This window comes from Marmota monax, unplaced genomic scaffold (genome assembly GCF_021218885.2).
Source record: "Marmota monax isolate L192 unplaced genomic scaffold, Marmota_monax_Labrador192_F-V1.1 WCK01_AAM20220418_F8-fsc00005, whole genome shotgun sequence".
NCBI lineage: Eukaryota > Metazoa > Chordata > Mammalia > Rodentia > Sciuridae > Marmota > Marmota monax.
The window spans coordinates 15,063,746-15,090,354 of NW_026692254.1; the positions used below are offsets into that span (position 1 = coordinate 15,063,746).

Below are 26,609 nucleotides of genomic sequence, written 5' to 3' on the forward strand. Positions count from 1 at the left end.
CTTGCCTAGCATGTGGAAGGCCCTGGGTTTGGTCTCCTGAACTTTAAAAAAAAAAAAAGTAATAACGATAACTAGGGAAATTGTTTAAAATACAAATTATTGGGCCTCATTGCAGAGCTACCACACCTAAAACCCCTTAGGTTGGGTCATGGAGTCTGTTTTTACAGCCTTTTAAGTGACACTGACAGGCCAAACTTTGAGCACGATTGTTTTAGGAAGGGGTAGTGCTACACCCTCAGGCTAGGGCTAGTACTTGCCACTTGTCTCTGTCAGGCTTGAGGGTAAGGAGAAGTTCAGTTCCCAGTAGTTGAGAAAGTGTTCTTCCTTTTCTGCAGCCCCCCAAATCTCCTAATGGAGTCTACTTGGGCACTGAGAAGGGTGAAGAGTTAATCTAGCCAAGGGGAAGATACCCAGCACATGGCTTGCTGTTTGAAAGATGTCCCCTTCCCTTCTTTTGACAGCAGAGAGAGGTGCTCTTGAAGAGCCAAACCACACCCATTTTGTTTTTTTCTGTCATAGTTAATGCGATTTTGATGGGGAAGAGAACTAGAATCCTGGAAGAAGCATTTGTTTGGAATGCTTCAACTTTTGCTTTAAGTATCTTAATATCTAGATTAAGTAGCCTCTCAGATTTGATTAGATTTGAACCTATTGTTGAGCTACGCTAAAGCCCAGTATTGAATCTATTAACAACTGTAGTAGCCAAGTCATATGTGAAAGTTTTTGACTTTTAGTAATATTGACTGTGAAAATAAATGTTTTTCGAATTTAAAGACTCCCAAAGTAGCAATTTCCCCATATAGAAAGGATTAAATTACTAGCAGCTTATTCTTTGATAATTTTGAATTATCAAAGATGAGAGTATTTTCCAATGAATAGTCTTATATAGAAATATTTTTAAGAAAACCTTTTTAACCTTTTTTTAAATACTGTTTAGTTTTGGATTAAGACATTTTGAAATTCAAAATTCTAATGTGTTTTTTTAGAACAATGGATATTAATGAAATAATCTGTACATTAATGCTGGGAATCAAAAGACTGATGTATATAGCCAAAATAGTTGAATTTTTATTTAAACTTTTTACTTTGAGATAATTATAAATTCACAAGTTGTTAAGAAATAATAACAGTACAGAGAGATATTATGTAGCCTTTACCTAGTTTCCTCCTATGGAACTAACTTAGCACAATGTCACAGCCAGAAGTTTTTTTTTTGTTTTTTTTTTCCTTCTGTGCTGGGTATTGAACTCAGGTCCCCACACATGCTAAGCAAATGCTCTACCACTGAGCTATATTCCCAGCATAGTCAGGATCTGGTCATCAACACCAATCTCATTCAGAGTTTACTTATATTCATTTGAATGTATACTTAGTTCTGTGTAATTTTATCATCTATGTAGGTTAGTCTGTCCCTATCAGTTCATTATCACAAGGATCCCTCTGTTACCCTCTATAACCCTACCCACTGAAGGAGAGGAGGCCTCCCTTGCAGCTGGCAGCCACTACTCTGTTCTTCACTCCTTATTTTATCATTCAAGAATAGAATTATGAACTACACAGCCTTCTGAGATTGACTTTTCCCCTTCAATCTAATTCCTTTGATGTTGCACGTATCTATAATTTTTCCCTTTTGTTGCTGAAAGGTATTCCATGGTGTGGATGCATTCCAGTTTACTTACCCATTCACCAAGTAGAGGACATTGTGGTACAGATTTAGCTTTTTAAGAAACTGCCAAACTGTTTTCCAGAGTAGCTGTATCAGTTAATATTTCCACCAGTCATATAAGAGGGATCCAGTTTCTCTTATGTTCTTACCAGTATTTGGTGTCACTGATTTTTGTTCTAGCTATTTTGAGAATGGTCTTTCACTGTAGGTTTAATTTGCATTTTCCTAATGACTAATGAGTTTGACCATCTTTTCATGTGTTTATTTGCTACCTCTGTATCCTCTTCAGTGAAATATTTGTTCATATGTCTTACCCATCTGAGAGTTCTTAAATATATTAGGTACTTGCTCTTTGTCAGATACATGGTTTGCATATATTTTCTCTGTTTATATCTTGCCTTTCATCCTCTTAATATGATATTTCACAATGCAAATTATTTTAACTTTGTCGAAGTCCTGCTTACCAATTTTTACTTTTATGAATTGTGCTTTTAGAGTTGAGGATTTACTTAACCCTAAATCCCAAGGATTTTTGTTCAGTTTTTTTCCTAAAAGGCTAAGTTTAAGTTTTGCATCTATTTTGAGTTAATTTAGTAGAAAATTAAAATTATTTTAATTGTAGTACAATCACATCTCAGTCACTTAGATTCATAGTACCTGTAAGCTGTTGATGACCTGATGTCAAAGTAGGATCATTGCAGCTTTTCTTGAGGAGCTGATGGGTTTGTTGTAGCTACTAAAACTTAATATAAAAATTGAATCAATCAAGCTTTTGGCTGCTGAATATTTCTTTAAAAAAATTAAATCTTTGTTTGCATTGGTAAACTGCATAGTAATTAACCTTGAAAATGATTGGGGATTGGTATTCTATTTTATGGTATGCCCGGTAGAATAGAAGGTCAAAGATTAGGCTGTATGAGTTACTGCTTACTCTTAGGAAGTTTATTCACCTGTCATTCTGGGCTTTGTGGCAGCAGAGGAAATTTGAAGAACCCGACTTGCCTTCTAACTTGTCTTGGTACCTTCCTAGGCAGCCAGGAGTGGGAGTCTACTCTTCCCTGTCAAGAGGCATGTTCTGTAGATACCAAGAGATGCACTGCTTGTTCACTTGTCCTGATTTGACCCCTCTAGTTATTTACTCCCTTTCCAGACTAGACAGACCTCTCTTGTTTACTATGTATGAACAGTTTCAAAGCCTCACAGCATCCAGAGTGGCCTGCTGCTTTGTTCTCATTTCTTACAAGCTTGGTGTCTGAAGGGTATGCCTTCTTCCAGGCCAGCATGGTAATGCAGCTTGCCATGTGCCAACCTCAGAGCAGGCACTTCTGGAAAAAAAGTAGTTGGTTCATCCCCCTAGTTTGCTTTTTCAATTTTCATCCTTTCATTTAACACCACAATTGTTTTAAAAAGAAAATCTACAGTTTTCAATTTTCAACAGGCTACCCATATTTATTTTAGTGCAGATTTATTTGGTCTCTCATAAATATTTTAAGAAGCAGTGTAATTAAGAAAGGTTTATGTTTGATTTGGTCCCAACAGAAGCAACCTAGCAACTGGTCCTCATTCATTTGTCATCTGCCTGGCCATTAGTCTTTTGTGACCCCATCATTTCTCTTCTGTTTACAAAGAGTCCATTTGAGTCTGGGTTGTTTGTTTTTTGTGGTTCTGGGAATTGAACGTAGGGGTACTTTACCACTGAGCTACATCGCTACTCCTTTTTATTTTTTATTTTGAGATAATGCCTCACTAAGTTACTGAGGGTCTCACTAAATTGCTGAGACTGACCTCAAACTTGCTACCACACCTGGCTTAAATCTGTATTTTTAGTTTAAAGTTTACAACTTTTCAGCTTGATTTCTTTCTCATAGCACAGGGTCCTACCATGTCAGAAAGCAGGTTATTTTCTCTCTGAAATATTTATTTATTGATGCTCACTTTCGTTTGTATGCTGGAAAGATTGCACTGTACAAATTTGTCCTTTATGCCCATAGAAATGATCAAATAGCAAATTCATTTTCCTTTATGGTAAAATTTAAGAATTTATGACCCATAGAAGTATCATTGGAAGTATTTTTATTGATGTAGGATTGAAATAAAAATAGTTTCATTTGTTGCTAAAATTTTTAATGAGTTGAGCATATAATATTGATTGAAGCCTAAAAGATTCTATTTTAAAGTGTCAGTAGTTTTATTGAGAAGAAATGTTATTGTTAAAACTAAAAAAATAAAGAAAAATAAGTATGATAAAATTAGAAGTAGATAAAATTTGAAGTAGAATATGAAAACCAATTTCTGATATATGACTGACAACAGCTGAGGTGATGATTTTATTTAGGCTATCACAATAGGAAGAATGTTCTTCAGTGGGAAACCTCTCAAGGAGGAGGAAGAGATTTTTATAGAACAAAGAAAGCGGTGTACCACTCAACACCTGTAGTTCTAACCACTAGAGTCTCAGGCAGGAGGATCTAAAGTTAATGGCGAGCCTTGGCGACTTAGAGAGACCCTCACCTTAAAAAAAAAAAAACAAAAAACTAAGGAGTCATGAGGGGAGGATAGAGGTAGGTCCTACCTGGGAATAAGGACAGGGGCCAATCCTTCCTGCTTGGCTTCTTCCTGGAATACAAAGGGGCACAGTGCTCTTAACTATAGCTGCTTTCTGGGAGCACAGTGCTCTGATAAAATTTAATGCTATCAGATGGAAAAAGATTATCATTAGATATATTAATCAATCATCTTGAATGTATATTGCAGCTTGAAAATAGGAGTCAGAGAAAACTTACCAAAGCTTTGTTCATAATTTTAAAATCTATAGGTTTCTTGTATTTATCTCTGTATTAGAGGTCTGAAACAGGACAGCTTTGTCTGGTGGGGTGGCCAACAGTTGAAATTTCTTAGAAGCTAAATAGGGGGAAGAAGCCAGTGTAAAGAGGTGGAAGACCACAGCTAGGTTGGTGGGCCACACTGTAGAAGTGAGGTCCAATGTAAGTGGTCATCTTCAAAGTCTCTTCCGAAGAAGGAGGTTAAAGATGGGTCCAGCATTTATACACAGGTCAAGATGGAGAAGAAAAGATTTTGTTAAAAGGTAAGGTTTAAGAGGACAAAATCATGACCCATATAAAATGAACAATTATTACATATTTTACTAAACTCTTTAGTTCATGAGGGAATCAGGCAGATGTCACAGCCCATTTCAGGAAGAAGTAAGAGAACCATGAGTTAATATGGAGTAAAGGAATATTAAAATGTTTACAGGTAGAAGCAAAACCTTTTCCACTGGGGAAGGGTTGCCCCTCCACCATAAAATTATTTATTTGTCTATGGATAAGAATTACTTGCATTTGTATCAATTATCTACAATTAAGAGATGCAAAATAGCTCAAAGGCAATGAAAGGGTCAGAACCCCCATAGGATCAGGTCATTCCCAGAGGCACCAGTATTCCATTAGAAGGATATTCAGTAAATCTTTGCTTATGCCAAAGTCTTTATACAACATGCTTCCTCTGATATTGATCCATCAGTCAGTGGCCCATATTCTGTGCCTTAAAAGTCCTTTCTGATCTTAAATGTCCATTTCCTTCCTCTTCCTGGTCTTCATCATGTCAGGGAAGTCCTAGACAACTGGAATGTCTAAATTTACGTCTAGCTACAAATACAGTTTGCTCATGTTTGGATTACTTTCACTTCATATTTTGTCTTTTTCTTGAGACATTTGAAAATTTTTTTAAATAGGTGAAAATTAAGACTCTTGCCATTATCTTATGTTCTAAATTGGAACTTAATGAGCAATAGCTATAATATCGTTTGGCCATATAGCAATCTAACCTCACATTTTCATCTATAAATTGGAGGTTAAGTTTAATGAATTTTAGTTATCCCAATGAACTGGGGCGATTTTGCCCCTAAGGGACATTTGACAATGTCTGTAGACATTTTTGGTTGTCAGAATCTGGTGGGTGAGGCTGGGAGTGCTTTGGAATGTAGGGGTAGAGGTTGGGAATGTTGCCTAACATCCTACAGAGCCCAAGACAGCTCTTGACTACAGAGAATCTAGCTACAAATGTAAACAGCACTGAGCCCTGGCAACCCATTGAGCAGTGTTAGAAGAAAGTTGATGTTTTTGTTGTGATAAAATCACCCTTAATTTTTTGCCCTTAAGTCTATATGGAAAGCATACATTTTACTGTTATAGTCTTTTTGGGGGCTGGGGGCGTGCCAGGGATTGAACTCAGGGGCACTCAGTCACTGAGCCCACATCCCCAGCCCTGTTTTTTATTTTATTTAGAGACAGGGTCTCACTGAGTTTCTTAGCACCTTGCTTTTGCTGAGGCTGGCTCTGAATTCGTGATCCTCCTGCCTCAGCCTCCGGAGCAGTTACGATTACAGGTTTGTGCCACCATTCCTGGCTCATTATTATAATCTTAAAGTGATGTTCTTATTATGAATTTCCATATTAGAAATTCAGCGACCAATATTACCCTTACTTGAGACTTTGTGGTTAAGTGGAAACAACAGTTGTCTTTCTTTTGTAATATAAATATTACACTCAGTATTAAAATTACTTCTTCTATTTTAGGCTTTACTGAAGAAGCATTGTAGAGATTCATCACATTTCTAAGATATCAGTATTTACAAATTGGAGTTATCAGCCATCTTAAAGATTGATGTTGGATATCAAAATGAAAACCTTCTGTGAAGTTTTAGAACAGTTATACAAAAAAGTACTTTCTGGAACCATACTTGAAGATGACAGCCATGATTATGTCTTTTACCTCAACCCAGCACTTTCAAACCAAGATTGCTCTGCAGCCAGTTCCTTAGAATGGCTGAACACCGATGCTGTGCCGTGCCAGCATCAGCTGCCCTCCATCAGGGTGTCTACCATTCCTGAAGCACCTGTTTGTGTGAAGAGACACTCTCAGATGAGCGATGCCCGAGAGATGATGCTCCTTCAGTTAACTGTGATCAAAGTGATGGTAACCAGGATATTGTCTGTTGAAACTGAGATCCATGCAAAAGAGAAATACAGAGATGTAATTAAAATTCTTTTACAATCAAATGAAATTGATTCTAAATTGGTAAGCCAATTTTTATCGATTTTGAAGACCTAAGTATTTAAAATAAATGTTTTAAGAACATTCAGTAGTAGTGATTACATGTATTTGTTTGGTTGTAGATCTGCATGTTCCAAAATTCAGACAAATTGTTGTCTCACATGGCCGCAAAGTGCCTTGCGTTGCTTCTGTATTTCCAGTTGAGAGAAAAGGTAAGCTAAGTGATCAAAGTATGTTATTATTTCTCTTCTAATACTTTCAAAGTTGTTCTTTGACACTTGATTTTACACCTTCAGGTATTTGCATTAATCAAGTATTTGCTTACGTAATAACATGAAGTCCACAAAAATCTAAGAATCTAATAATACAATGGTGGCTTACATCAAGAATTAAAGTCTTAAATACATTATAAATTATAATAAATCAGATTCTTAACCTTAAAAGGTGGGTTTCACATCAGAGGCCATAACTTTCTTCACATTCTCAAGAAAGTAGGTTAGACCTCTCTCCACAAGAAAGGCTTAGGCACCTCTGTTTGAGACTAAGCCTGTTTTCAGAGGCTAATATAAATTAATTTTGAGAATGGTCCTCAGCATAATGGAAAAAATATATCGATAAATTTAGAATCCGGTTATCCTCTTATCTGTGAATTAGTTAATAAGCAATTCTAAGCATCTGCTGACTTCTTTCAGCTATAAATGATTTGTTTCCTTCTTAAAATAACATTGTTTTCTGATTATAAAAAGATGTTATTGGTAGTAGGAAATTTGAAAAATGTGACAAAGTAAAAAGAACAAAATAAAAGCTACACATCGTTCTACCACCTAGAGATAAGACTGCTAATATTGGCATGTTTCCTGTATTTCTCGGATATATTGATTTTCTTCACTTAAAGAATATTAGGATGTTTTACTTCCTTCTTGTTTAACCAAATGTTATCATGCTTTTTTTAGGCAAACAAGTAAACATAGTTGTGTTGTGAATAATAGGTAATTTATGATTATAAAGAAAGTACTAAATCATAAGATTTTTTTATTTCTTCCTTATAGATAACGTTAAGTAATTCATGGATTGCTTTTTGCCAAAAAAATCTTTCTGGATATTCTGAGAGTGATGAAGCAATACATTGTCTCTGGACTCTTACAGCGGTAATGAAAGAAATCTTTAAAGATGCCTGTTCAGAAAAAGCAGGTACACATTACATTGCCCCATAAATAGTCATCATCTAACTTCCAGGAACATTATATTTATAATCAAGAAAAAAAACTTACTTATAATCTGTCTTGAAGTATAAAAAACAGAAAAAATCTCTCCATATTTTGTGTGTATGCCTGCGTGTGTGTGCACATGCCATGGGGTTCAAATCTAGGGCCTCCTACACATTAGGCAGATACTCTACCACTGAGCTACATTCCCAGCCCAAGGATAACTTTTTTAAAAAGAAAAAAAGTTACAAGGAAAAAAATAAAGCTTTTACTTATTATCTGCTGCTATTGGTGTTTGTAAAGTGAATGTTAACCATGGTTAATAACTGTTAATCTCTGTATTCTCATTTGTTCATACTCTAGGTAAATATTCCAAACCTCTTTTCTCTTATGAAGTGATATTTACAAAAATTGAATTATAAAATTGCATTTTAAGAAGCTTTGTTTTCCCTATTGTTTATAATTACTTTTTGTATAATTGCAGAAATTTTAAAGCAGTTCCTGACTCCTTTTGATAGTACTCTTGAAGTGTTCTATGATTCCTTATTCGCTCAGCATTTTGAAAATTGTCAGAATCCTTCTAGAATAATAAACAGCTTGGTATGTTTCCTGGAATTGCTCGAACTTCTCATAACCTCCAGAATCTACCTGAAGTTAGATTGCAGGAGCCAAAGGATTTTATTTTTGAAACCTTCTTGTGTGCTAAATGTTCTGACCTGGCCTATTCAGGCTTTTGTCAAAAGAAAGTTGATCATTTTCATCAAAAAGTGCCTTCTCTATAAAGTGGGCGAAGACCTCTGTCGTGGCTCAGTTCCTGCCGTGATATCGCCAGATCATCACTTAGACACGGACATGTTGGCTTTAGCTAATGCTGTTTTGCAAGCTGTGCATCTCGGGTTGTTGAAGACATTGTCTGTTCATAGAAAACCTTCCTGCTTTGGAGGTGATGAAGTTCAGCCTGGATGTGCATATCTCTGTGGTCCAGATCATGTGATCCTTAGAGCAGCAAGTTTAATTACAATGAAATCCTTAGAAATCAAATTTCAAAGTGATACCTCAACAAATGAAATGAAAGGTAATTCTCCAAACCCCCTTTTTTTTTGTGCAAACTAATGTATAATTATTTACTTCAGTAAAATAATTCTTAATTATCAAATCTCAGGACTAGTATAAATTCCATTAATTTAAGATTTTTCCCCCAAAAGAAATAACCTTAAGGAACATGCCAGCTTTTTGTGGGCTAACTGAATGTGTATAGCATAATAAAAGACTTCAGCCAAAAAAAAATTACTCTCAAGTCATCTCATAATAAATGATAGAAGTCAACTCATATTCAAATATTTGTATTTTATTTATATTATCATTCATGAATATAGTATTATCTACTTATGTGGATTGTTGATAATTAGAAATCAAATTAAAACTAAAGTATGAGAAGTTATATTGATGAAGAAATTGTTGCATATAATTTCCAAGATGATAAATCAAGTGTTCAAAGAAAGCCTTATAAAGTATGATTTTCAGTGTAGGTGTTGGAGAATACATGTCCTCTATTTCATTTGAGAAAAATGAATAGTAATTGTCTACCAAACAGCCTACTGTGAAAAGCATAAATTGTAAGCAGTGACTTTCCTGGACTGCTTTGGATATCATTGAGCTTTTAATAACTACTTATTAGTTATAATTTTTGTAGTTACAATTTGGAACACTAGGTGGCATCTATTGTATAATTCATAGTTTAAAAATTCCATAAGCCTTTTTGATATTTTTTGCTTAATATTAAGCAGAACTTTCTTTTCATGCTTTAATAAACAAACAAAAAATATTTTCTGTTATTTTGAAGGAAAAATTTGCTTGGTTGTATTGTCTCTAGTAAAAAGCAACTTTGGTATCCAGTGAAAAGACCTTTTTTCATCATTTATGTATATGCTTTTATCAAGAGATCACCATGTAATTTTTTTCTCAGCTGTATTATAATTACTTATTTGTCACTTGTGCCAAATAGACATATAGCCATTTTTAAATGCATGCTAACATTTTAAATGCATCTTTCTAAATCACTTTTTTCTCTGAGCCTCAGTTTCCTCATTATAAAATAGAAATACTCCCTAATTTATATAACTTTTAGAAGGTGTGAATTATGATCTAGCACTTTAAGGTACTTTATTAGAAATTTGTATATAGGCAAGGTATTATTAATGTATTCATAAACTATTGCCTACACTTTGAAACTTGCATTTTTTGAAGTTGATTTACACAGGTTCATGTCTGAGTTACTGACCTTCTTAAAGCCTCACCTTCAGCCCTCACTGCAACTACATAATCCATGTGAATGGCTGTCCAGGGTATTCATAGAACAAGACGATGACATGCTGGAGGCTGCCAAGGCATCAATGGGCATCTACCTAAAGTTGACCAGGTTAGTGAGTTTAAAGTAATTATTGAACTATCCGCAAGCCAAAAGGCAGGAAACATTTCAGAAAATGTGCTGAGTGTATTATTTACCTTCCATCAATTGGATGGTGGATCTTGTGGTTTCCTCCTAAGTTCCAATTCCTTTCTTTAATCTTGCCTTACACGCAAACAAGATTACATTTGTATTATTATGATAACTTGGCAGACTGGGCAGGGATGTAGAACTAGGCTGGAATCTGAAAACCTGGGTTCCTATATAGTCTGCACGTCTGCTTTACCTGTGTAGTTAGGGGTAAGCTAATTCACTTCTGTGAATCACATTTGATGGGTATGATCATTATTCACCTCTGAGACTTACATTTCTGTATAAAACTTCTGTAAGATATTTTTTTTTCCTTTATAAAAATAAGTACTGACTTATAAATAATCAAAGGAACAGTTCTATATTTTCACTGTAATCTACAGCCACATTTTAACTTATACTTTCTTAAGGCAAGTATTTAAAATTAATTTTGAATTTTGTTACTGGTGACATTTCATACTGACTCTGTTTCTACTTTATTAAAACAGCTGCACTTAACAGCAATATCTTCTTGTGGCAAATATCTATAATTGCTTATGAAATTAATAACTGATGACCTTTTCCACCATTTCTGTTCTGCTTTATTAAAACCCTAAAGTATTTGCTTTATTTCCATTTCTTTCTTGGCCTGGGAGAAAGGGATTTCTCACTAATGATCGGCGGTGCAGCGTTGTGCTGCCAGTACTTGCTGTGTTATGACACTGCTGGCAGTGGCTGCTTTCAGACCAAGTGTTTGAGGCCAATTTTCAAAAGGTTCTAATCAAGAACACAAAATTCCTGCATATGATTTGAATTAGGCTCAAAAATGGTAAAATAAAAATTCATACTGAAAATGCACAGGCCTATAAGAGCATATCTTAATTGTATTCAAAGTTGACTTCTTAAGAAAGAGGAAGCCTCTGAATTAAATTTGCTTTATATGTGAATTTCTCTGTTCATTTCAGTTCAGTGTCCTTAACGGCATATACTTATGGCATACATACTTTCAAAAAATATGTAGTTATATTAAAGATTTTTTTGGTGGTAAATGATGGAAATCAACTCAAACTGATTTAAACAAACAAAGGATTTATTGGCTCACTATGAGGAGTTCTTAAGGGATTTAGTTGGCATCAAGGATTTAAATTGTCATCAATTACTTCTCCTTTTTGGTATCTCACAATTCTGAATTAATTTTAGGCATTTGCCATTTGTAAAAGAGAAATATCTTCCCATATAATCCAGCTGCACTTTTGAAGTTGCTAGAAAGTACAGAGGCACTGTGTAATAAAAGTGTGAGCTCTTTGTGAAACAGTAGCATTTGACTTCATGAATTGGTTTTCCTCAATATAAATTGTGTCTCAATGATATAATAGTTAAAAACAAAACAAACAAACAAAAAACCTCCACTAAAGGGTTTTCTAAATGAAGTCTTTCTTTTTGAATATTCTCCAAAGCAAGAATATTTTATGAGCTACTAGCAGCTCATCAGGTTTACCTCAGTCTTAGAATTATCACCTTTCATATCTCAAGTAAAAATCCCAGCAGAGATCTGAATAGCTCACTTGAGTCCCATATTCAGAACCAATCATTGTGGCCAGCAAGGAGCATGAGTGCACTGATGGGTCAGTCTGGGTTAATTGCCCACCTCTGCTGAGGAGAGTGGGGAACTGGTTTAGGTTCCAGCTCTACCACATAGAATTGGTTGCCCAAAAGAATGAAGGGTTCTGATGTCAGGATAAAGGATGGCAGGACTTCTGTTAGGCAGACAAAAAGTGGAAATGCCTAAGACAGTGGACTTTGTTTTATTAAGTCAAATTCTCTTAGAGTTTATGGGGAAAAGGATTGGTTTTGAACTTTTTTCTTTTAAAGTTATGGGTAGATTAAAAAGTAAGGTGACAGGTGAATATGTGGCATGTGAATTAAATCTGTCAAAACTGTTATGTTTATAAAAAGTCATTAATCCGAGTTCACCATTACCTTCATTTTCAGAGAATGTGAGGCTACCAAAAGGTTGACCCAAGAAAAGGAAATGTGGATCCGTCACACCCATGAAAATGGTTATAATCCTCACTGTATTTTCTTATTCTTCCTAAAAAATATAGGATTTGATTCTACAGTTCTTCTTGACTTTTTGATTTCATCAGAAACCTGTTTTCTTGAATATTTTGTTAGGTATTTAAAATTACTGCAAAAAGACTGTGATAATTTTTTCACTATCTGTAAGTTCTTTGATGCATCTGAATCTCAATATGGCATAAATATTTGTGGTTGTGTCTCCTCACTAGTCCAAGACAGAAGCACCAACCCCATACTGCCTCATCATCTGAATGCTCCTAATAGTCACAAAAAGGGACACGCTTGGGTCCCCAGGGCTTCTGGTGATTCTTCTGAACCACTGAACCAGGTTGTGATATCCAAGGAAACCCATACCATGGGGGATCATAGTCTGTCTTCCCCCCAGGCGTCTCACAGTCTGGTAGATTATGAAGACTCTGATGATTCTGAAGCAGAATCCACAGACCAGTGTTTAGTAAAAAGTGAACAAACAACTTTACACCAAGAAGCAATTAAGAAAATTCAGGACCCAGCTGGGTTAAGCAGGGATAAAAAGGAGTTTAACCATGAGCCTCAATCATGGCCTCTGATTGCAAAGGAATCTACTACTTCCTTCATTGATTGTGAAGCAGCCCCAAATAACACTGTCTCTGAAGCAAGAATATTTTATAGAATAATAAAATGCTTCAAAGAGCTACAAGATGCCATTTGCCGTTTGCAAAAGAGAAATCTCTTCCCATATAATCCAGCTGCACTTTTGAAGTTGCTAAAAAGTACAGAGGCACTGTGTAGTAAAAGTGTGAGCCCTTTGTGAAACAGTAGCATTTGACTTCATGAATTGGTTTTCCTCAATATAAATTGTGTCTCCATGATATAACAGTTAAAAAAAAAAAAACCTCCACTAAAGGGTTTTCTAAATGAAGTCTTTCTTTTTGCCTATTGGAAGCAGCCTAGTGCCTGAAAAGATGCATCAAATGCCATATCACTTGATATAATTGTATGCCTCTTGAAATTGATGGTGATTCAAGCATATACAATTTGGGACAGTTAATTGTATTAGTTTCCTAGGGCTGCCATAACAAATTACTACCTACTTAACAACTTAAAACCACTAAAATGTATTCTCTCAGTTCAGAGGGCAGTAAGTCCAAAGTAAGGTGTCATCATGGTCGTGCTTTCCCTCAAAGCTCTGGAGAAGAAACCTTCCCTGCTTCTGGTATTGCCAGCCGTCTTTGAGGTCCGTTGCTTTGTAGCTGCGTTACTCTAGTCTCTTGCTCTTGGCATGGCATGTGTGTCCATGTCCATTTTCCCTTTTATAAGGGCAACAGTTATTGGATTAGGCCTCATTCTAATCCAGCATGACCTTGTCTTAACTTGATTACATCTGCAAAGAACTTTTTCTAAATAAGATCATGCTTACAGGTTCCAGATGGACATGGATTTGGGGAATGAAGGTCTATTGTATGAACATGATCCACTGTATGAATGTGATTGTTTTTTAAAAATTTCTAGTTGACATATAATATTTGTAGATATTTATGTGGCACAGTATTATAATTGAATACATGTTTATAATGTATATTGAGCAAGTAAAGGTAATTACTATCTCCAACTCCTCAAAATTATCAATTCTGTGTTGTGAACCTTTAAATTCTTCTTTTCTACTTATTTTGAAATGTTTGTTGTTGTAGACTATAATTACCCTCCTGTGCTGTAGAACATTAGACCAATTTCCCCATCTAATGATTTTGTGGTACTCATTATTCAACCTCTGTCCCTCCTTTCCTCCTACTTTCCTAGTTTCTAGTGACCTGCGTTCTACTCTCTACTTCTATGTGATCAATTTCTTTAACTTCCACAAGAGTGAGAAAATGCAGCATTTGTCTTTGTCCTGGCTCATTACACTTAATATAAAGTCCTCTAGTTCCATCCATGGTGCTGAAAAATGACAGGATTCCATTATTTTTAATGAGAAAATATTTCATTATGTGTATACTGTGCATATATAATATACCTCTAATGCATTCTTTCATTGATGGATGTCTAAATTGACTACATATCTTTGCTATTATATACCATATTGCAATAAACATGTGCATGCAAGTATCTCTTTGATATACTGATTTCATTTCCTTTGGCTATATACCCAATGATAGGATTATATGGTAGTTCTATTTTCAATTTTTTAAGGAACCTCAATACTGTTTATGTTCCATAATGGCTGTACTAATTTACATTCCTGCCAATAGTATATAAGAGTTTTCGGTACATCCTCTCCAATATTTCTTTTTCTGTGTAAGAGTTTTCTGCACATCCTCTCCAATGTTTATTTTTCTGGTTTTGTTTTTTGTCTCTTTTGACAGTAATCATTTTAACTTGGGTGACATGTTATCTCATATGGTTTTGATCTGCATTTCTCTGATGTTTAGAGGTTGAACATTTTTTCATATACTGCTGGCCATTTGCATGTCTTCTTTTTTCTAATAATACTGGGGATTGAACTCAGGGATGTTTGACCATGGAGCTACATCCCCAGTTCTTTTACTTTTTATTTTGAGACAGGATCTCACTAAGTTATGGAGTTTTTTCCTAAATTGCTGAAGCTGGCCTCAAACTTGAGTCCTCTTGCCCTTGCCCTCCCCAACCCACCCTCGTTTCTAGGATTTTGTGTGTCTTTCTTTGAGAAAGATCTCTTCAGGTATTTTGACTATTTTTCTTAATTGAATTATTTGTTTTTGTTGTTTGTTTGTTTTGTTGTTGTTTGTGTTCTCTATGTATTCTGGATATTAGTCACCTGTCAGATGTATAGTTATTTCCCTTGTTTCACTTTTGTTGTATGTGCTTTTGGGGTCTTATCCAAAATATCCTAAAGCATTTCCCCTATTTTTTTTTTTTTTTTGTAGTTTAAAGTTTCCAGTCTTACATTTAGGTCTTTGCTCTATCGTGAATTGATCTTTGCATGTGGTAAGAGGTAGGGGTTTCATTCTTCTAAATTCTTCTAAATATGTATGTTCGGTTTTTCTAGTTATCATTTATTAAAAAGACTATCCTTTCTTCAATAACTGTTCTCGGCACCTTTGTTGAAAGTCAATTGGATGTAAACATGTGGATTAATTTGTGGAGTTGCTATTGGGTTCCATTGGTCTGTGTGCCAGTCCCATGCTGCTTTTATTACCATAGTTTTGCTGTGTGTTTTGATGTGAGGCATTGTGATGCCTCCAGCTTTTAAATGTGATTCTTCTAAAAATTTTTTGTAATCAGGTAATTTTCTGATTTAAAATTATTGTGGTATGTATAATTCTGTCTTTCTGAACAGAAGCAGTACATGGATTTTTTTCTTATGTTTATTAGATTTGTGTAATATGAGCAGCAACTGTGTTATGCTGGTGACTCTGTCATTAAAGCAATCTAAAATGATGTCCTTAAAATACTTTGTAAAAGTCCCCTTTGTAGAAAAATATAAGGAAGACTTAATCTACTAGACATTAAAGTTTATCTTCTGATTAATATTTGATTTAATATTGATTATATATGGTAATCAAAACAGTTTAATATTTATTAAGGTAGAAATAGAGAGGTCAGTGGAACTGAATAGAATATTGCTAATTAAAATAATGAGGTGCCCATGTTAATCAAATAGAAATGCAGAGGTCAAAAAGTTTGTTAAAAGTACACTGTTAGTAAAAATACACATTCATTCAGTTTCTACCATAAGTTATTTATTTTAATATTTTTATTTTTTGAAATGCCTAGGCTGATCTGGAACTTCTGGACTCAAGTGATTGTCCTGCCTCAGCCTCCTGAGGATCAGGAACTGCAGGTATATGCCACTATGCTTGGCTCTATCATAACTTAAAAAGCACATCAAAGAATGTGATTTCAAGGATGTTCAATGCCACATTGTAAAACACAAAAGACTTGAAATATCATTGGAATGTATACCTGTGAAAAGAATGAGTATATCCATGCTTATAGGTATGAAACATCTCCTGTAAAAATAGATGGATATAATGGGCACCCATTTATTTAGAAAAGTAGTGGGGCAGGAGTAATACACATCCATGTATTTATATAGTCATCCTTTGGTATCTACAGAGAGTTGGTTTCAGTACCTACACCATCCATACACACCTTGCCAAGATACCAAAATTCACAGGTATTTAAGTCCCTTATATAAAATGGCATACTATTTGCACATATCCTACCCACAGCCTTCTAGATTACTTATACCTAATACTATGTAAATACTATGTACATTGTGTTAGGAAATAATGACAAGAAAAAAGTCTATATACATTCAGTACAGATGTAATGTTTTTTCAAATATTTTCAATCTATTATGATTGAATCCATAATACAGAGGGATGACCATACAAAATGTGTATTTAAGAATGTGTAAGAGAAGCCAGGCATAGTGGTACATGCTTGTGACCTCAGGAGAATGTGGCAGGAGGTTTGCAAGCTAGGCTTAGGCTAGCTTCTTCAACTTAGAGAGACCCTGTCCCCCCAAAATAAAAGGGGCTGGAAATGTAGCTCAGTGGTAGAACATTTACCAAGCATGTACAAGGCCCAGGGTTCAATTCTCAATACTACCCCCAAAATATATATGTGTGTGTGTGTGTGTGTGTGTGTGTGTGTGTGAGAGAGAGAGAGAGAGAGAGAGAACACAGTAGTTACCTCGAGAGAGAGATCTGAAATGGATTTGACTTATCGTATTTTTTTGTGCTCTTTTGCTTGTAACTGGGTTAAAAAAAATTTTTTTAATAAAAAACTTGAGAAAAAAATGTTCCCTAGGATACATAAATATTGAATGAATTATAACTTTTACAAATGCAGATGTGTTTTGCGCCTACATTTCTTTATAAGGTTAATAAGAAACCACCGTCTTTATTGTACATAAAATGAGGGGAAAGCAATCTGGCAGGAGTGCCAAGTGTGTAACTGACTTTTGAGTGCACGTTAGTTCATTACACACATGCCAAGCCCTGCTGTTGCTGAAGGTGACCCTTGGTTATATGGTGACTATACTTGGTTTTTTAGAGCATCCACAAGCTGTTCTCAGATTAGGCCATAAAGGAACATGTAATGAGCAATATTTATCTACCTAGTGAGCTCCCAGGGGATTCCCAGAGGGCCATCTGTAATCCTTCTCCCAATAAAAAGCAAGTTAGCATAAAGTGTCATGAATATACTCTATTTAACTTGAAGCATAAAAGACACGGAAAAGCTGTTCGTGAGTATACAGAATGTTGAATTTTCGGAAATGGCATGACAGTGGAACCAGCACCCCAGTCAAAACACACTAGTGGTACCCAGAAGTCCCCCTTAGTTCTTCTTCCAGTCACTATCCACCCTTAAAGACAGCTATATCCTGAATGGAGGAAACATCAATTAGCTTTACCTGGTTTTTTTACTTTTATGTAAATGGAATCCTAGAGTATGTATTCTTTTGTGTCTGGCTTCTTTTCTTAGACCCTGGGAGTGTGTCCTGATTTATTTTTACAATGTCAGGTAGCCACATTTCATCTATTGTTAGTAACATGTGGCACACCCATTGTATTAGGATGGTGAGGTTGACAAACACTCACCAGACAATGACATGCAGACTTGTGCAATGGGCCCCAGCCTGTCTTTTCAGCCCCACCTGTGGTTCTTCCCTGCCATGGTTCTTAGCAACACAGCATTTGCCCTACATATTCATTCATGCCCCGTCTCAAATGTTAGGTCAGAAAGAATTCCCCATCTGTCCTGGACCATTAGATTTTACTTGCTTTGTAGTCTCTGCACTTTTTGCACTATTCTTTTTTCCTGGAGTATAGCATTTGTCACATTCTGTTTGAATCATTATTCAACAGTCTTCCCATTTGCCAAGTTTTTTTTTTTTTTTTTTAACGTCCCCATTGGCTAACAACTGCCACATCATAAGTACACCAAACATGTTGAATAAATAAAATTTTTCTCTAAGAGCTTAATAATTTCCTATGGGAGACAGATGTGTGGGGAATTGTAATTGTAATGTTTAGATTGCATTTCCCAAATACCAGCCACTGTTCTAAGTGCTCTGCAAATCCCTATGGTAATGTTAGAAGGTGAGTGCTATTATGAGCTCTGTTTTGCAGATGAGGAGATTAAGCAACTTGCCTAAGATCATCCAATTGGCAAAGTGGTAGAGCTAAGTTAATGGCTAAGTTAAGCTAGGTAGTCTGGTTCCAGTGTCTTCTCACACTCCTTTCCATAATTTATTCCTTTTCCTTAAGACAGAAAGTGATGGATACCATTGAAACTAAATTGTTGAAACTAAAATTGTTGCAGTTTTGGATATGGGTGAATGATGGTGTAATGAGTCCTATACTAGAAAAGTATCCTAAGGTCAGATTATCCAAGACCACACTCAGAAATTTTGACTATTCTAGGCAGTGGAGAGCTGATGAGATTTTTGAATAAAGAAAGAAAGTAATTTCCATGAAATATAGTGACTAGATGAACAAACAGGAAGATTGGCAAGAATCTGCTATAGAAGTCCTTTGAATCCAGGACATTGGAAACACTCGGGCCTTCCAGCTGAATATCAATCACATCCACTTCTCCCCCTCCAGATACCCTAAGACATAGTAAAGAGACAAAAATCAGGAGCAACAAGACACACATGGACAAAACAGAAAGGGAGGAAGCAATTTTGAAAGTTAAAAGGTAAGTAGATGATTAATAACTGACTTAGCAGACCCAAGAAAACTAAATCCTCAGTCTGATACAGGGAAAGCTGAAAAGCAGCCTGATTAACATGGTGGATCCCCTGAAGGCTCAGGAGTTTAGAGGGCACCACACAGTTGTTAAGCAATATCTGCTGGAAAGTCTGTTCAAGAAACAATCTCCTGCCCTATTCTGTGTAGCTAAAGCTCTATTCACTGTTCCCCCCGCCCCCCAGCAAAAAAGAAAAAAAAAAAAAAACTTAGCAGATTAGAAGCCTATTTCCCAAAGAGAGTAAACCAGAGAATCTTTGGATTAGGGAGACACCAGATACAGCTGAGAATAGGAATAATAGAATGAAACAGAGGGACTCAGGAGAAAATGACTTCCCTCTCCAGCATTCTCCCAACTCCTGTTCCCAGAACACTTCTAATTGCAGACAAGAGCCTAGAAGAGACACTTCTGGGAAATCTAATTAAGCCAAGAGAAAATATCTAAAGATATTGACATAGGAAGGGGAGGGGGACCCCCAAAGAAATTATTTAGCCAAGTCACCCTACTGTGAAGCTCACAGTTGCAAACCTCACCCTGTGTAGAGATGTAAGTGCCCCATTCTTACAAATGATTGAAAAATGGAGGATCGTCAGGCATGGGGTGGGGAGTAGGGAGTACAGATATGAAAAGCTGAGGCCAAAACAAACATGAAACATTAAACAGGAAGACGTTAATCTATCAATATCCTCAGAGTAAGAGATTGTAAAGAACATTACATTTTAACAATTGAAGAAAAATACTTCTTAGAGTAGCAAAAATGCAAAACTGATTTAGAAATTTATACAATTAAGTTGAGGAAATATAGAAAGTCTAGAAATGGGACAAAGAAATTAGAAAATGGGATGAAGAAATGATAAAATCTAGGGACCAGCTGATGAGTTTCAATAATTGAGAAAGTAGGATAAGGACTGGAAGAGGAAAAGTACAAAAGAAATTTATGAAAAGTCTCCAGAATTAAAAGACTTTGAGTCTTTAAACAATGCCTACAAATACAACTGGAAAAAACATTAAATTTTACAAAGGAAGGAGAATCCACCTGAAACAAGGAGCCATTTTTCCCTTGCATAGCTAGGATGCTGCTACTGCTATTTTATTTATAAATGAAGTAAAATGCCTTGTGAAGAAGAAAATGAGATCTGTTTTCACCTGAGTGACTAAAGGCACTGTGACATATGGTGATATCCAGCAGACAAGTCTTTTAAATATCAGGAGGGCAATGTTAGAACAAAATATGGGCATCATTTGCATATAGATATTATGAAAATCATAATCCCTGAGGGTATATATAGAAAAGGGTATATATAGAAGCCTGGATAGAAGAAGGAAAATGAAAGAAATTTGGACAGCAGGCAAACCAGAAATACTAGAAGGAAATGAGGAGAGGAACAGTAGGATCAGGTCTGAGAAGCTACTGAAGGTTTGCACCATTAGGTGCAAAGTATTTGAAGCATTGGTGCACTTGAGAGAGCACTTTTAGTTGGACCCAAATGTGCTGTGCAAGGTAGAAGGGAGAAACCACAGGGACAGTGATTTTCAACTAGTGTTTTCTGTACCATCTGAATACTGAAATTTTGGGTGGCATGTTTGGAATGTCAGAAAGGCTGGAAACAATGCCATCCAAGTCAGAAACAGTTTTTATAATGATCACTGAAGATGTTCAGTTCACAAGTATGAAAAGGATTCCCTATAAACTGATTTGACCTGCTGCCCATCCTCCCACCTCTTCCTGGGTATGTGCTGGGCCCACACCCACCAATGCATAATATAACCCAGTGGTGCCACATTTGGCGGACTTGGTCTGCCCAGATATTTGGATATATGACCTAAATATCGAACATCACTTATGACAGCCTATAATGTTGCCTTGCTTTATTAAAATGGTCATTTGAAAATTGTATTTAATTAAAATGTCTTAACTATGTTTTCATAGATCAGAGCAGCAAACAAATTCAAAATTTTTCTGATTATTCTAAGGAAATAATCAGACCAAAGCCTTTACAGTTATCACAGTATATCACTTCCTATTGCGAAGCTCACTAGTGTAGTTACTATGTAAGGCACAGGAAAAACCAACAGTGATCCTTTTCTAAATTTGCGGTTGACCATGAGCTATGCCAAGTGTAGATTAAACTATAGACTAGTTGCTTAGTGCATTGGGTAAAATACATGTTGTACATAGCCTGGGTTGCTTGTGATTTTCCTTTTCAGGAATTCTGTTTTCAAAGTACAGTTCTCTGGTACTTGGAAGCATTGAGAAATGGCATGTGATATATGGATTTCCTTTCCTTCCAATATCCTTGTCAAGAGCCTACTTAATCATGGAAGGCAAGGTGGTAGGGTTTAAAATACTAGGTTTCTGTGAAAAACACTTCTAGTAGTGCTGAGTTGCATATCTGTGTGTTTTTTAAGTGTTCTAAGTCTCCCACCAAACACAATTCTCTTTTGAAGTCCAGGAAAAGTAAACACACAAGTGTACATTTGTGATTGCTAGTGACTTTGTTTTTTAAGTTATTTAATACCTTATAATGAAGGGCAGTTTTTCCAGAGCATCACCATTTAGGTTTATCTTTTTCCCCCAGTACAGGGATATTGAACTCACAGGTTCTCTATAAACTGAGCTAAATCCCCAGTCCTTTTTATATTTTACTTTGAGACACATTCTAGGTTGCTGAGGTTGGCTTCAAACTTGTGATCCTCCTGCCTTAGCCTCCTGAGGAACTAGGATTACAGGAATGCATCACTGCACCAGGCTTACTGGGTATCTTTGTTTTCTGTAGAACACAATGAGTAGTAGAGCCTACTTGCATAAAACAGAATTGGATTTTTCTCTATTCTTTTTCCTGTAAATTGTCTTTAACTTTTGTTTTCATGATTTTGCTAGTTTTCTCCATGATAAAGAAAAGGTTTCCTTTACCTACTAGATTGTGACAAGTAAATCATTTTTGCTACATTTAGTATTCCTTGCTTGGATATGGTACGTGGTCTCTTTGAAGGAGCAGGTACTGGGAATTGAACCTAGGGCCTCATGTGTGCTAGGCAACTGTTCTACCACTGTACTATAGCTTCAGCCCCTGGCATGTGCCCTCTTAATTACATTTCACTTTTAACATGCCCAATAAATGATTTGATGATCACCCAGATGGGAAGCTCATTGATTAACTGGAAAATAAAATTAATTAGCAACAACTTCTCCCCTGTACAGGTGAATTTTATTACAAATTAATAATGGAATCAGAGAATATTTGGGAATAATCAGAAATAGCTGCAGTCTCTGAAAAGCCTATATGGGCAAAAGAGCATGCCAACACATCTCCAGGTGGGGATTTGAAAACAGATCTGAAATGAGCACTATGTACTTCCTGGATTGGCAAGGAGAGAGCAACCTCCAGGATTCCATCAGAGGCTTTTTTTTTTTTTTTTTAACAGCATTGTGAAAAGTAAACAGTGCTGCTTATTTAGTTCTTTAATAGTCTGCTATGGAGGATGACAAAGAGCCACCTCCAGAGACAATGTGTCATTTCAATTTGCTGTAGGTCAGTGGTGACATACCCACTGTGGGAGATTGGATTCACAAACACAGCAGCATGCCATTTGGAATAGTGGTATGTAAAACAGATGATGCTGGAACCCTTATGCAGTCAGTAGTGTCCACCTGGCTCTGCTGCTTGAGCTGTGAAGAAGGAAGGAAGGAAGGAAGGAAGGAAGGGAGGGAGGGAGGGAGAGAGGGAGGGAGGGAGGGGAAAAGAAACACTGTAGTATCTAGAGAAAAGAGCATTGGGATGAGGCTTTCAGATTCTACCTGGATATTGTGTCACTTTTAATCTGAATGTTTTAGTATGATTACTTTAGTTTGATCACTTAAAAGCAGCACATAACAAATGGAATTTTTATTATAAATGCAATCAGCTTTTCATTGAAGCATAGCATACATGTAGTTAGCCTTTTAAATTATTTTTCTTGTCATTAATTAACATATTTGCTGTATGTAGATACAAACCAAATACTGAAATGAGGCATTTGGCAAATACATATTGAGATTGAACACATTAAATGAATTTTATTCTAAAGGTGAATCCATGTTAGTAGAAATGAAAACCAGATACGAGCTCTTTAGTTTTCCTACTACCTGATTAGATCCAAGGAAGTGTGGAAGCTGGATCAGAACACTCCTCCACGACTCCCTGATGCCCATCCTGTCATTGGGCTCTATATCAGAGGTCAGCAACTACAGCCTGTCACTTGTTTGATCAAGTTTTACTGGCCCACGAGCTCACACATATACAGGAAATTCCATATTTTCCATCTTATTTTATTCTTACTTGATGTTTCCTTTGTTTTCTCTTGGGTTACATATGGATTGTTAGTAATTTGTATTTATCTCCTTTAATTATTTGGAAAATATACCTGTTTGTCTGGGGATTTGTTTAGAAATTTATTTTTGGTGATACTGGGGAAATCAAACCCAGGGCATGGTCCATGCTGGGCAGGTGACCTACCACTGAACTACACTACACCCACCAGCCCTTTTTAAAAAATTATTTTGAGACAGGATCGCTGAGTTGCCTGAGTTAACTTCAAACTTGTGATTCTTCTGACTCAGTCTCCCAAGTAGCTGGAATTACAAGTGTGTGCCACTGTGCCAGTTTTCATAGATTTTTATTTTAATCAAATATTCAGAAAAATAAGCCCTTCACTTCATTGCTGGAGATGTTTTCAGTAGCTTCCATTTGTTTAACTTCTATTTATCAGTCTGTCCTGTTAATTCAGCCTTCTAATGAGAAATCTCTGCTAAGGCTTGCCAGCTTAGAGAGTGCATGGATGCTAAAAGAATTATTCTAGAAAACCTTCCCCTTCCTTCCCTTACCTCGGGAAGCTGTAGACCAGTTACAATGTTATTTGCCCTCTGAAGAGATTGTGTAATGGCTCTGGGTTTCCAATCATAAAACATAACAGCTTCAAAGCCACCTAGCTGAGCAGCCCAGGCTAGTGGCTTAGCCCCTTTAAGCCCATATCACCAAGTCAACTGGCTCATCAAGGTGAGTGTGGCCCAGATAAAGTACCCAACAGGAAAGAGCAGCCATAAAGGAAGCCGCTACCCCTGGGCGCATGGCCTGACCCGCTGGGGTCTCCCTGCACCCACGTGTCCAGCGCCCGGCCTGGGGCCTCTCCCAGGATGCAACGGGTGCGACCGCCTCGCGGGCTTCGAGGAAGCTCCGTGGCCTGAGGACAGGAGGAGAAAGGTAAACCCAAGGATGAGCTGGGGCCTGGCCAAGGGCACAGCCCTGCCCACTCTGGTTCAGACCACCACCAAGGCTGAGAGTCCCTGTCCCCGCGCAGGCCAAGACTGAGTCTCTGTCCCCTCACAAGCCGAGCGCAGGTCCTGGGACCCTCTGACCAGGAGCAGGCCCAGCAGGCCATGTCCTCAGGGGCTGGGTCGCCGCCCCTCTAACTGCAGCCCTCACATAGTCAGCCTTAAAAAGTCCATTAGGCACGTCTCAGGACTTGGGTGGCCAGTGGTTTTTCATCTTTGCTTTGCCTTCCCAGGTATTTGTGATGCGGAGTAGAAAGAAGGGTGGCTGGGTTACCTCCATTTTTTTTTTCTGCACGTTATTAACCCCATCTAGTTAAGGAGAGAGCTAGTCTAGACGTCTGCTGGGTTCCGAGGCATTCAGCAGGGAGCCCTGGAGCCTGTGTGCAAGTGGGCTGGTGGTCTGAACTGGACTCTGTGTGCCACCAACATCTTTGTTACCGCTGGCCACAAAGCCTTCTTTAAGTAGGGCAAGTGAAAATTAATATCTTTAATCCATGAGTCTAAACGAACATTAAAAACACACCCTTTGTTTATTCTAAAATTCAACAAAGTTATCAAGGCCCAGTATGTGCCTAGGACCTACTAAGATTCTGGGTGTTGGAGTCTCAAAGATGAACAAGATACCCACTGTCTTGTTTGTAGTCATAGTTTGGAGACCTAACTCACTCTTGGATATTTGCTGCTCACCCAAAGTTTTCTTTTGGGACTGGGACTCAGGGGTAGGCCCTGGGTTCAATGTCTAGCACCTGCATCCCCCTGCAAAAAGAAAATGTCTTTAAATCAACTAGAATGACATGTAACATGTGGAGTTGTATAAAATGTAAAGCAGCTGATGACACAGTGTAAATCATGTGTCATCACCTACTAATAGGTCATGAAATCAACTTAGTGGGTCCAAACCAAAGTTTTTTAAATTAAGGAGTCAGATTAAACTAGAATAGGTAATATAGACAATAAAGTGCATTATAAATAACATAGATAAGAATAGCATTATATATATATATATATATATATATATATATACACACACACACACACACACACACACACACACACATTTATGTTAACTCATGATGTAAAATGTACTTACTGTAGTTTACAACAAAAAATTAAGTTATTTGTTTGGACCAGGATAAATATGTTATATATATATACAAAGAGGTTTTTCAGTAGTGATTACTTTAAATACTAATTATTTATATCATTGGATATGTAGAAGAGTCAAATAGTATTTTTGTCCTAATTAACTTCATGTTTTACATTGACTTTACATAACATTAATATGGCATGTGTTCTGGTGTCTGATCCATCACATTAACTATAGATTATTCCTGACACTTAAGGAATGAAATGGCAGAATTTCTCCAATATGTGAGATCAGTCACTCTGGTGGTTACTGATTATGGAAGCTGTAAGCCATCATTGTTACCATAAAAATATGCATGACTTAAAGATCACCTCTACTATTGCCATGTGTGACCATACAAAGAGCTTCACTTTACACTGTCCCTGCCAAAACCCAGTTAAAAAGTTGAACAGTTCAAGAATTTTCTGGTCTGATCCAGTTATTACATTATTTTTCTCAGAAAATTTAGGACCTGAATAACAGTCTTGAGACTGTTATTATTGACAGATAATTCCATTTCAGCCTTGTTAAATTAAAAAAAAAATTAAAGTTTGGCAATTTAATGATTATTATAATAATTATTTTATATTTTGTATTTTTACTTATTGATTGACTCGGTTAATTTTGATTTTGAGGACTTAAGTAGCTAAAAGTTTGGACTATATTTCTAGGAGAGAATTTCCCTCCATGCTATTTATCCTCTGTTTAGTGCAGACATTCGGTTGTAAGTGGCCAGTATCCCATTTTGCTCAATGGCCCTGCAGTAGTTTAACATGATCAAGCAAACCATTTTTTATTTTAACCATGCTTACTGAGGTCATAATGGCTGTGATGGGAGCTCCATGCATGTCTAAATGAATGAGCATTATAGTTACAAAATATTGATCTAAACATATGGTGGCATGTATTATTAGTTTTTAGTATACTTAATTTTTACACGTGGTCGATATGATGAGAAGATAGTTTTTGAT

The 26,609-nt window shown here is 36.5% G+C and overlaps 1 protein-coding gene across 5 annotated transcripts in view; it reads left to right on the forward strand.

Annotated features, from left to right (window-relative positions):
• Lins1 (lines homolog 1) overlaps positions 1-26,609 on the forward strand; it is a 71,880-nt gene that overhangs the window by 8,247 nt on the left and 37,024 nt on the right. For 2 of the 5 annotated variants that reach the window (XM_046436022.2, XM_046436015.2), the window contains exons 2-7: positions 6,244-6,745; positions 6,844-6,933; positions 7,771-7,912; positions 8,411-9,001; positions 10,174-10,345; positions 12,395-15,967. In XM_046436022.2, coding sequence (XP_046291978.1) covers positions 6,332-6,745; positions 6,844-6,933; positions 7,771-7,912; positions 8,411-9,001; positions 10,174-10,345; positions 12,395-13,274 — 2,289 coding nt within the window. In that variant the 5' untranslated portion in view covers positions 6,244-6,331 and the 3' untranslated portion in view covers positions 13,275-15,967. Of the gene's footprint in view, positions 1-6,243; positions 6,746-6,843; positions 6,934-7,770; positions 7,913-8,410; positions 9,002-10,173; positions 10,346-12,394; positions 15,968-16,213; positions 22,882-26,609 lie in introns of those variants that run through there. The other 3 variants (XM_058576820.1, XM_058576816.1, XM_058576811.1) reach the window with 3 other exon arrangements.